The 12713-nt window shown below is 41.1% G+C and overlaps 1 protein-coding gene across 3 annotated transcripts in view; it reads right to left on the reverse strand.

Moving 5' to 3' along the window:
• Nucleotides 1–12009, reverse strand: part of LOC110489648 (SH3 domain-containing kinase-binding protein 1) — a 37271-nt gene extending 25262 nt beyond the window's left edge. For 2 of the 3 annotated variants that reach the window (XM_036943839.1, XM_036943837.1), the window contains exons 1-2: nt 11566–12008; nt 10005–10162 (exon numbers count right to left, since the gene is read on the reverse strand). In XM_036943839.1, coding sequence (XP_036799734.1) covers nt 10005–10162; nt 11566–11569 — 162 coding nt within the window. In that variant the 5' untranslated portion in view covers nt 11570–12008. Of the gene's footprint in view, nt 1–10004; nt 10163–11565 lie in introns of all 3 variants that reach the window. The other variant, XM_036943838.1, reaches the window with a different exon arrangement.
• Nucleotides 12010–12713: the final 704 nt, after the last annotated feature.

A 12713-nucleotide genomic window follows, 5' to 3' on the forward strand; every position in this document is an offset into this window, starting at 1 on the left:
AACCCGAGTCACCTAACCCTTTATGAGCAGGAAGAGGAATACACACACACACACACACACACACATCCTTAACTTCATGTCCACCCACAAACGCTAATGCAGTTATTGTGTCTTGCCCTTTTTTTCTTATGGAAACTATCACAGGACACACACGACCTGAGTTACTGTGTGTACGTCAGCATTGCCCTACCCGAGTTACTGTGCGTTCGTCAGCATTTCCCTACCCGAGTTACTGTGTGTTCGTCAGCATTGCCCTACCAGAGTTACTGTGCGTTCGTCAGCATTGCCCTACCCGAGTTACTGTGTGTTCCTCAGCATTGCCCTACCCGAGTTACTGTGCGTTCGTCAGCATTGCCCTACCCGAGTTACTGTGTGTTCCTCAGCATTGCCCTACCAGAGTTACTGTGTGTACGTCAGCATTGCCCTACCCGAGTTACTGTGTGTACGTCAGCATTGCCCTACCCGAGTTACTGTGTGTACATCAGCATTGCCCTACCCGAGTTACTGTGTGTTCCTCAGCATTGCCCTACCAGAGTTACTGTGTGTACGTCAGCATTGCCCTACCAGAGTTACTGTGTGTACGTCAGCATTGCCCTACCAGAGTTACTGTGTGTACGTCAGCATTGCCCTACCCGAGTTACTGTGTGTTCCTCAGCATTGCCCTACCAGAGTTACTGTGTGTACGTCAGCATTGCCCTACCAGAGTTACTGTGTGTACGTCAGCATTGCCCTACCAGAGTTACTGTGTTCGTCAGCATTGCCCTACCAGAGTTACTGTGTGTACGTCAGCATTGCCCTACAGCTGCAACATACACAGCCTTTTTATTCACACACACGACTGTATATTTCCCAGTTCTTTAATGCATTCGTCAGGATGCAGTTTCATAATCCCTGCTCTGCAGCTAACAGACTGACGCAATAACACACACACACACACACACACACATTCACACGCACACCTGAGTGTGTCAGAGTATAAGTGAGTGCGTTTCTCTATAGAAGGAAACCAAACTGATATAACAAAAGGAAGAGGAACAGATTTGCAATGTCAGAACAGGAAACACCTGCTTACTGTACAGTCGTGGCCAAAAGTTTTGAGAATGACACAAATATTAATTTTAACAAAGTCTGCTGCCTCAGTTTGTATGATGGCAATTTGCATATATTCCAGAATGTAATGAAGAGTGATCAGATGAATTACAATTACTTGCAAAGTCCCTCTTTGCCATGCAAATTAACTGAATCCCCAAAAAACATTTCCAATGCATTTCAGCCCTGCCACAAAAGGACCAGCTGACATCATGTCAGTGATTCTCTCGTTAACACATGTGTGAGTGTTGACGAGGACAAGGCTGGAGATCACTCTGTCATGCTGATTGAGTTCGAATAACAGACTGGAAGCTTCAAAAGGAGGGTGGTGCTTGGAATCATTGCTCTTCCTCTGTCTACCATGGTTACCTGCAAGGAAATATGTGCCGTCATCAAGTGCTTCATAGGCAAGGATATTGCTGCCAGTAAGATTGAACCTAAATCATCAAGAACTTCAAGGAGTGGTTCAATTGTTGTGAAGAAGGCTTCAGGGTGCCCAAGAAAGTCCAGCAAGTGCCAGGACCTTCTCCTGAAGTTGATTCAGCTGCGGGATCGGGGCACCACCAGTACAGAGCTTGCTCAGGAATGGCAGCAGGCAGGTGTGAGTGCATCTGCACGCACAGTGAGGCGAAGACTTTTGGAGGATGGCCTGGTGTCAAGGGCAGCAAAGAAGCCACTTCTCTCCAGGAAAAACATCAGGGGCAGACTGATATTCTGCAAAAGGTACAAGGATTGGACTGCTGAGGACTGGGGTAAAGTCATTTTCTCTGATGAATCCCCTTTCCGATTGTTTGGGGCATCCAGAAAAAAGCTTGTCCGGAGAAGACAAGGTGAGCGCTACCATCAGTCCTGTGTCATGCCAACAGTAAAGCATCCTGAGACCATTCATGTGTGGGGTTGCTTCTCAGCCAAGGGAGTGGCCTCACTCACAATACTGCTTAACACAGCCATGAATAAAGAATGGTACCAACACATCTCCCGAGAGTAACTTCTCCCAACCATCCAGGAACAGTTTGGTGACGAACAATGCCTTTTCCAGCATGATGGAGCACCTTGACATAAGGCAAAAGTGATAACTAAGTGGCTCGGGGAACAAAACATCGATATTTTGGGTCCATGGCCAGGAAACTGCCCAGACCTTAATCCCATTGAGAATTTGTGGTCAATCCTCAAGAGGCGGGTGGACAAACAAAAACCCACAAATTCTGACAAACTCCAAGAATTGATTGTGCAAGAATGGGCTGCCATCAGTCAGGATGTGGCCCAGAAGTTAATTGACAACATGCCAGGTCGGATTGCTGAGGTCTTGAAAAAGAAGGGTCAACACTGCAAATATTGACTCTTTGCATCAACTTCATGTAATTGTCAATAAAAGCCTTTGGCACTTATGAAATGCTTGTAATTATACTTCAGTATTCCATAGTAACATCTGACAAAAATATCTAAAGACACTGAAGCAGCAGACTTTGTGAAAAATAATATGTGTGTTGTTCTCAAAACTTTTGGCCACGACTGTACACACACACACACACACACACACACACAATGATACTGTCATGGGACACATCTAGTGTCTCTCTTCCTCTGAGATAAACATTTTCCAACCCTGTTCCTGGAAAGCAGTTTAAAAAAAAAAAATTTTTACAGGTTTTTGTTCCAGCCTAGCACCAACATACCAGCAGGGCCCATATCCATAAAGCATTAGACTAGGAGTGCTGATCTAGGCTCAGGTACACTCTGTCCATGTAATGTTATTCATTATGATCTAAAGATCAGCACTCTGCTCTGAGATGCTTTATGAATACCAAAACAAATCATAATAATCCAAATCAAATGCATTTATAAAACCCTTTTTACATCAGAAAATGTCACAAAGTGCTTATATAGAACCCCAGCCTAAAATCCCAAACAGCAAGCAATGCAGATGTAGATACACGGTGGCTAGGAAAAACTCCCTAGAAAGGCAGGAACCTAGGAAGAAACCTATAGAGGAACCAGGCTCTGAGAGGTGGCCTATTCTTGCTGTGCCGGGTGGAGATTATAAGAGGACATGGCCATTAAGGCCTCTTTTCAATTCATGAGATGGAGGTGAACAAGTGCACACTTCAGAAAGATGGCAGAAGAGAATCATAACATTTGTAATTCTTGGCACAGCCAAGCCGACAAGGTGGTGCAGCTTGTTTGGGGAGAACCCTGCCATAGTGACCATACAGAGCCTTCTGAAAGAATATACCCCCTGACTTACTTCACACTTTGTTGTCACAGCCTGAATTTAAAATGTATTCATTGAATTTCTCTCTCATCCATCTACACACAATACCCCATAATGACAAAGTGAAAAGATGTTTTTAGACATTTTTACATTTACATCTCAGTATGTGTAGACCATATACAGTGGGGCAAAAAAGTATTTAGTCAGCCACCAATTGTGCAAGTTCTCCCACTTAAAAAGATGAGAGGCCTGTAATTTTCATCATAGGTACACTTCAACTATGACAGACAAAATGAGGGAAAAAAATCCAGAAAATCACATTGTAGGATTTTTTATTAATTTATTTTGCAAATTATGGTGGAAAATAAGTATTTGGTCAATAAGAAAAGTTTATCAATACTTTGTTATATACCCTTTGTTGGCAATGACAGAGGTCAAACGTTTTCTGTAAGTCTTCACAAGGTTTTCACACACTGTTGCTGGTATTTTGGCCCATTCCTCCATGCAGATCTCCTCTAGAGCAGTGATGTTTTGGGGCTGTTGCTGGGCAACACGGACTTTCAACTCCCTCCAAAGATTTTCTATGGGGTTGAGATCTGGCTAGGCCACTCCAGGACCTTGAACAGCTCTTTGGACTTGGCCATAGTGGAGTTTGGAGTATGACTGTTTGAGGTTGTGGACAAGTGTCTTTTATACTGATAACAAGTTCAAACAGGTGCCATTAATACAGGTAACGAGTGGAGGACAGAGGAGCCTTTTAAAGAAGTTGTTACAGGTCTGTGAGAGCCAGAAATCTTGCTTGTTTGTAGGTGACCAAATACTTATTTTCCACCATAATTTGCAAATAAATTCATAAAAAAATCCTACAATGTGATTTTCTGGATTTTTTTTTCATATTTGAAGTGTACCTATAATGAAAATTACAGGCCTCTCTCATCTTTTTAAGTGGGAGAACTTGCACAATTGGTGGCTGACTAAATACTTTTTTGCCCCACTGTATCTAATGCTGTCTGGACCAAAATAGTATAGCATGTCATACTATTTCTGCCCAGGCCGAGATACATGGTCTATATGCAGAGGGGTGCTGTTCCACTCGCTTAGATGCTTTCTCCGGTGATGTAGTTTTAGCAGACAGGAAAAGGAAAAAGTGACAGGGCTCACTCCAAATCTGTCCAGTATAAGTACAATGCTGTTCTAGGGGTATAATGTGCAGACCTGTGTGTGGTGGAGGGGTGTGTGGCCAAGATATGGTGCAGCTCTCCAGACTGTGCTCAGCTGTCTACATCCACATTGTGTGAATTCTTTGCCCTTTGATGGTAAATGTTTTTATCAATTCCCCATTACATATGACTCACGTAAGCCTAGTAAAATGTACTGTTATTCTCTCATCATATGGTTACATACACTTCTATCAATGCATGTCTTAATTACAGTAATTCGCCGGTCTCATTCTCGGAGTGGAAACATTGTTTGCAGAGTTCACAACCTTCTAAACTTGTGAGAAACAAGTTTTGGTTTTGTCAATCTTGTCATTGTCTTTTGTTTGGAGCGCTCGGTGAGCAATGAGTATGTGTTCCCCTGTCCTGATAACGTTGAGGGAGCGAGTGCCCCTGAGCACGCATTTAGAGTAGGCTTACCTGGCCCGCGGCATGCAAATACAGGAGGGTGCCCATTTGTTCATGTCTGATTGTCTTAACTCACCACGTCCACCACTAATAAACTGAGCTTCTCAGTATGGTTTTCAACTCACACATCGGAAACAAAGTCAGTATTTTTTCTTTCTTTCTTTCTTTCTTTACATCCATTGCAAATTATAGTTCCTCAGTATTTAAAAAATATTTGTAACACTCCCGGCCTCAATAATCACCACGCCTCGGTGTGAAAGAGCAACATATCATGATCTGATGACCCCATATAGCCAGTGGAAATGTTATTTAAAAAAACAGCAGTCTGTCTAGAGCTCACTGGGTGGGAAACTCTGAGGGCCCAGAATAGGCTAGTTGATACAATGTTGCAGTTCACTAACAATAGCTCAAGACAGATAGAAAGGGAGGCAGACAGGTGGAGAAGAGAGATGATTGTGTTTGAAAGAAGCAGAATTTTCATCAGGTTATTTTCTACTGTTTTTATTTGTCAGCTTTACTTAGTTGAGATGGAAGTTACAGGCCTACTGCTGCATTGGCCTATAGGCTGTCTCGGAGTTCTATGAGCTCATTTCTTTAGCCAATGGATCACAGTGTATCAATGTGTTCATGTGGCAGAGGCTGCTGCTCTCACCTCAGTTCAATTTTAACTTTGACATTTTTATCATTTTATTTCAGATTTTTATGATTAACCACGTGACAATGACTGAGAAAATAAAATGTTATTTTTGAAATTAAACTGTTCCACAAAAATGTGCATATAAAAGATGGGTAGAAATGGTAGGATAAATTGGAAGCTTCCTCAAACTTGAAACTCATCAGCTGCCTATTGTCTTTACTATTACACCTATTAAAACAAATGATCTATAGAAAAAGAGATGCGCATTAGGTTTCTAAGAAGAGGCTATTCGTCACAATGTGTGGATGAAGCTCTTAAATTTGGCTTTGGGAAAAACACCAGATGAACTGCTACAAAAAAAGACACCCTAAAGCTGAAGAGAAGCTTTGTAATGTTCACAACTACATATACTTTGAACTTGCGAAAAGTGGGAGGTGTGGTCAAGAAACACTGGCATATTTTATCATCGGACCAGAGGGCTATTTTACGCCCTCTACAAAATGGTAACTATAAATGCAGAGGATGCGCACAGTGCAACAATATTATGAAGTGTGAATATTTCTGCCACCCACACACAGGAAAATGGTTCCAAATAAATGACATTATTACGTGTTCCATCACCCATGTTATTTACATTATTAAATGTCCATGTGGGCTCTGCTATGTCGGTAAAACCTCTCGTTCTCTCAAACAGAGAATTAGTGAACATAAAAGTTCAATCAGGAGAAACGACAGGGATTATCCAGTCGCAGTACATTTTAATGACCCAAAGCATGACATTTCTACCTTTAGATTTTGTGGCATAGAGAAAGTTAAGATATCAGACAGGGGAGGAGATAATAATACTCTGAGTAAAAGAGAATGTGTTGGGATTTTCAACCTCCAGACTTTATTTCCTAAAGGACTTAATGATGAAATGTTATGTTGTGAATTTGAACATGAGTTAGGTCCCTATTTAAGATTACTCTGTTTTTCGTCGATGTACCCAACAATTAATGAAAACTTGCTATGTCCTCAGTGGTTTTACAGACGTGGTTGTTCTCATTGTGGTTTTCCACACTTTATTCTAATATATATATATATATATATGTGAAATGCATATGGTAGCACTTATTTGTTTTTCCTTTGCCTCCAACCCCTTTCGATGTGTGAACGGATGTGGGTGGGGCTAGGTCTACATAAGGGTGCTAATTTTAAGAAATTCACAAAAGCTCTGACGAAGGCCGTGAGGCTGATACTCAAGCTTATTAAAGATCAGTGATACTATCAAGAGCAGTGTGCGGTTTCCTGTTTCCTTCATCAGGTTATTGTCCTGCTGAAAGGTGAATTCATCTCCCAGTGCCTGGTAGAAAGCAGACAACCAGATTTTCCTTTTCACTCTGTCAGTTCGGTTAGTATTCTGGAGTAATAAATACAATGTTGTTGACCCATCCTCAGTTCTCTTATCACAGCCATTCAACACTGTAACTGTTTTAAAGTCACCTTTGGCCTCATCTTCATATCCCTGAGTGGTTTCCTTCCTCTCTGCAGACTGAGTTAGGAAGGACGTCTGTATCTTTGTAATGACTGGGTGTATTGAGACACCATCCCAAGTGTAGTTAATAACTTCACCATGCTCAAACGGACATTCAATGTCTGCTTTTTTTGTTACACCCATCTACCATCTTTGCATGTCATTGGAAAACCTCCCTGGTCTTTGTGGTCGAATCTGTGGTTGAAATTCACTGCTCGACTGGGGGACCTTACAGATAGTTATTTCTCGGGACGCTCGGCATAACATGTATTATTCCTAGTGTTGAAACCTGAAAGATTCTCTGGAAAATATTCATCCCTAAAACTGACCACAGGGTGAGTGTAATCTGAGTCCACGAGGGGAGTGAACAAATGCACATTTTATTGTGAAGAACAAGAGAATGATAACATGCATGACTCATGCACTCAAAAAACTGACCACAAGGTGAGTGTAATCTGAGTGAGCAGTGACATTCAACACAACAGTAATTAAATAATGATTTTTAGGAGCAACAATTCAGCAGTTGAATATCTTGTCTGTTCTATTCTAGATCGACTTTATCATTGACCATTCAGGGTTAAAGAAACACACAACAACACTGGGTTCATGTTTGCTTGTGTTATTTTTACTTCCTCTACTGTGAAAGGAAGTGGATGCTTCCCCCGTACCACACAACCACACCACTGTTAGATACTGGTGTCAGTGCTTTTGTTGCAGCATCTGGTCTCCATTCCAGGACATTCAAAGAACAGGTTTGTGTTCTTTACAGATTCGCAGAACCAGTCATTAGGTTCATTAGGTTACACTGTAAAAAAACAACATGAAACGTGACGCGTTTAAAACTTAAACGTTAAACGTTATTTTGATTTGGCAATAGGTGTTCTCATACTAAACACAAGCATTTAGAATGCAAGATTAAACATGAGTCAGCTTTTTCACAGTTAGTTTCCAACCAGTAGAACACCTTCATCTCCTAAGTGTTCACATTTTAAACACTAGTGTTTACTTTCCCATAGTCCTGTTAGGAGTGGATTTAGTCAATAGCAATGGATGTGACTTTCCATGCCTTCTATTCAGATCAGTGTTAGGAATGTCTGCCACCTTTCCCTCTTCAAAAGGACCACAATGGGAATAAGCTGTTAAGATGTATTGTGTTATCCTTGATGATTTCCTTAAAATGTATGTGGAGGCGTCACCAGCTGGAGCTCCCTTATGTATGGATTTTACAGACTGTCGAATAAATTCAATCAAACCTACATTTCAGAAAAACTGAACAAGACATTTGATTCAAGAAATGTTTCCATTCAATGCAGGTTGATTTTTTAGAATAGTTTGTTTTAATATCTATGTTTCCTCATGCACATTGATTGATTACTTGATTGTATACTATACAAAGATAAATAACTTCCATTTTTCTAAACTAATCCAATCTGTAATGGGTTGGATTTATTACACCCGTTACTGAGATGTTGGTTCCAGTTAAGAGGGTTAAGGTAGTATTGTTTGTTAAGTCCTTCACCACGGCAGTCATTCTGAGTGCAGGTTTGGGTGAAAAAATATTGCCTTTAATATTTTATTTATTATATATATTTTTTATAATACAAAATATCCACATACAAAACGACAACATGCAGATGCACACAAACATCCACGACATCACTCCTGCCAGGATGCAACACACCCCTCATCTCCAGCGCCTGCATCACTCTCACATGGCCTTAAACTGCACCATTTTGTTTCTCTCCATCGCCCACACACTTGCAACCTTTAGATAGTAAAGCATTTGACCTTTGGTTGATTTCCAGTTTTCAAAAGCTGCAATATGTAACTTTTTTTTTAGGCGGACTGACCAAATTTACATAGAAATGTGTGTTCTAGATCTCAATGAAAGCAAGTCTAAGAAGAGGTAGATCTGTTCTGTGCGCGCTATTTCTACACTTTCTGTTCTTAAGTTTAGTATTTTTGCGTATTTCACTTTCAGTTTTTATACACCAGCTTCAAACAGCTGAAAATACAATAGTATTGGTTATGCAAATATATATTTCAGAGCGGTTTAGACGGTACAATGATTCTCTGCTGTTTGTTTTGCCACATAAACTGAAATTGGAAGAACTTTTGGAATTCTAGCAAACAGGAAATGGTGGAGCGATTCCTGCATAGTGCAATCTTTAACTATACGTTTTCTTTCGAGATGATTGACGAGAAAAGTATCATCTAACCGATTGGGTATCTCACTGCTCCCCCATATGCCATGTCTTGAAAGATTTTTTAAAATATTTTTTTTATTTTTTAAATTGTTGGATAAACACCCTCTATCTGTATTCCAACAAGATTTATTAATCACTTCACAAACCAGTGTACTGTGATTTGCAGGTCTGATGTGGCCCATGAGTCAAGATTTTCAGAACACATTATGGAGGACAACTAGGTCATAACTAAACGTCTCATGACATGTATGATATGTGAATGGCCTTTAGTTATGGCCAAGTTAGAGTATATTTTACATTTAAAAAAGTAACATGTTCACATATGGTCAATAAAGTTATTGAAATCAACAACAATGTCTCTCTCACCAACAAACACAGTCATGGGTGGGTCTTTCACATTCACTTGAAAGGCATGCTGGGAAATATTCAAACCGTGCTTTACACCCTACACTGTTAAAACCTCATCCCCAGTGTTTCGTTTTTAAAATCTAAAACGTCTTTGCTGAATAAATATGTTAATGTTTTTAAAAAGTGTTACGGTAAATAAACATGTTGACGTATTTACAATGTAAACACTGTAAAGCATTTTCATAGACATTCTAAATGCATTGACACATTTAGAAAGTGCTACAGATCCTAAACACTTGGTTGTACAATGCTCTTAAAACACAATATGGGAACAACAACATTGATTTGAGTGTGTGTTGTAATTGTTACTCACTCTGACAAAGTTGTCTGGGAACAGCCCCCTCCGTCCGTCTATCTCTCCTTTCCACCACCCTCCGTCATCCTTGGTTACCTTGACGATGATGTCACCGACACGCAGACTCAACTCATCCTCCTGTTGAGCCTCATAGTCAAACTCTACCACCACCTCCACTGGAAACACACACAGAGACAGAGAGAAAGAGAGAGAAGAGAGAAAAAAGAAACAATTTATGACTAATGGCTAACAAACTTAAGCCTGAATCTTAATGTGAGAGATCTGTGCCGAAGTCATCAAGTTTTTGATTGACATGAATGCATCATTTAGTTCCTGTTAAAAAAAAGGTTGAATTGTAGTCATTTACTGCATTGATTGATAGGGTCTAGGAAGATAAGCATTTCACTGCCCCGCCACACCTGCTAAACCGTGTACGTGACCAATAAAATGTTATTTGATTTCCGCAATAGTTGAGTTGTGTTTGCATTCCAAGTCAGGAATGCGCCCAAAGAGAATACCTCAGTTTGTAAAAGGACACACAAATACACAGATCGCTGTCATAGTTGTGTGGGTGGTGGTGGGGATGTAACTACGGGAATGGTGGAATGAGACGGAGGACTGCTATGATTCAATCCCCCTCCTCCTAGCTCCCAACCCCTAAAACAGCCTCTCATTCTCTCCCTGTCTATCCCCATCTACCCTGTGTTTCTCTGTACTGAGAGAAAGAACAGAGGAACCATAAGAGTGTACCAACTATGCCTGCAGACATAATACACTCCCAACTCAGTAGTAGAACACACACATACAATACTGATGACACAGCTGCATCATGAATATTCATATGTCAGCTGGCCACCAATAACAATCCCCATGGAGGTGCTGCTGAGGTGTCTAGTTACCATGGGGAACCAGGACTCCAACTGATGGTGCCAGGTGGTGTCTGTGTGTATCTGTGAATGAGTATATTATTGGTCACAACTAGGGGGGTGGCTTATACAGCCACTACAGGAATAGAATGAAGAGAGGAGAAGAAGAGAGGATTGAAATAATAGAGGAGGAAGAGAGGAGGGGACATCTGGCCTATCTACACAACAGCTGCTATCTCAGTCTATATTACAGTGAAGATCATGAAGCTGTTTTCTCTTCCGGTCCTCCCCCTCCTCTCTCCCCCCACTTCTCCCTGGGGTTTACCTGGAGGGATCTACACTACCTATTAGTAACTCTACAACTAAACCCATTTAAACTCAGGCTATATTAGCGCAAAAACGGGGAGAGGAAGAACGAGATAGGGGAAGAGAGAGGACGGAGAATAAAAATGTAAACGTGTCAACATCTGTAGCACATCAATGTCTTCTTACTGTCTGCTGTACTCGCAACACACACGCAAGTTCCCCGCCTAAGCATCGCGTTTTGGTCATCAGGACACGCAGCTAACGAAAACATAGTTTAGACTACATTCAGCATCTGTACGGTAAAGTATCCAGGTGTGTCCAGTTGTGTTTAGGTTTTCTACTGTTACAACTATAAATTGACGCATCACAAAGGTTAAAAAAATAAAAATCATCTTGTCTCAACTCACCCATCTGTTTCCGTGACGCTCAGCTACTGCTGCAGGGACTACCGTGTTAAACGGGAAAGGCAGGAATCCTGGTTATTCCGTGGACCGAGTACAAGCCCCAGCCGCCCCGCACGAAAACTCCGTTATGACAGCGCTGCAGCCGGAGGGACGTGAGATGGAACCATATTCCTTCCGCTTTATCCCCTTATCACACCACACACCAGTCAAGATAGCGGAAAACCACTGATGTACAAAAAGAACTGCGCGCTCGCTTTCTCTGAGCTGAGCTGCGTACCACGTCAGTACAAATAATATCGCGAGAAATTGCGAATCTTCCTCCAAAAGATTGGGTGCGTTCCAGATACACAAACGATATAATTGTTTACAGGCCTATACAGTGGCGATCCGTCATTCAGGGCAGGTTGGGCAGAGGCTAGCTTCAGTCCTTTAGTAAGGGTAGACATCCAAAATGTCAGGCCTTTGGGTCCTATCATAGAGTTATATTAAAAGTGCCCTTCCAAGAAGGCTCAAGGTCATTGGCCACAGAAATGACGTCAAGTCACCTTATATGTACAGTAGCTTTGATTGGACTGATCATGTCAACATCTTACTTTCACAATCTCAGCTAGCAGTCATCATCGTGAATCAAATTTACTGACAAATCCTTCTTAATCCTTGTCAAATTAAGAGAAAAAATGAAGAGAAATATAGATGAAACGTATCAGTGCTCATCGGCCATTGAACATAAACATTACCGCAACAAGTTGGAAATCGCAAATTCAACAATGAGTTGTTTGGAAGGAATCGGTGACAGTGGATATTCGCAAGCATTGCAACTGGGAAGTCAGACTGGGAAAATATGTTTTGAACGGTCATCCAACTCAGAATTGTAAATCTTTTTTTTTAAATGACAAAATTTGCCAAAGAAGGAATGCAGCGTAGAACAAAGTCAGTCCAAAAATGTCTTATATGCTGCTGCATAAATGATGTAATATGCCAGGAAAATATGGTCAGCCATAACAGCTATGTTTTTTTTTTAAAGGCAGTAAACGAAGCTGAATGAATTGTTTCGCTGCCAGATAAGACTCTGATAAGATGCTAAGATGCTGATCACCTGGTGTAGCGGTGGTAAAGATTCACTCCATTGTGCTGGCAAGAAAGCGCTGCTG

The sequence above is a fragment of the Oncorhynchus mykiss genome, chromosome 15 (genome assembly GCF_013265735.2).
Source record: "Oncorhynchus mykiss isolate Arlee chromosome 15, USDA_OmykA_1.1, whole genome shotgun sequence".
Lineage (NCBI taxonomy): Eukaryota > Metazoa > Chordata > Actinopteri > Salmoniformes > Salmonidae > Oncorhynchus > Oncorhynchus mykiss.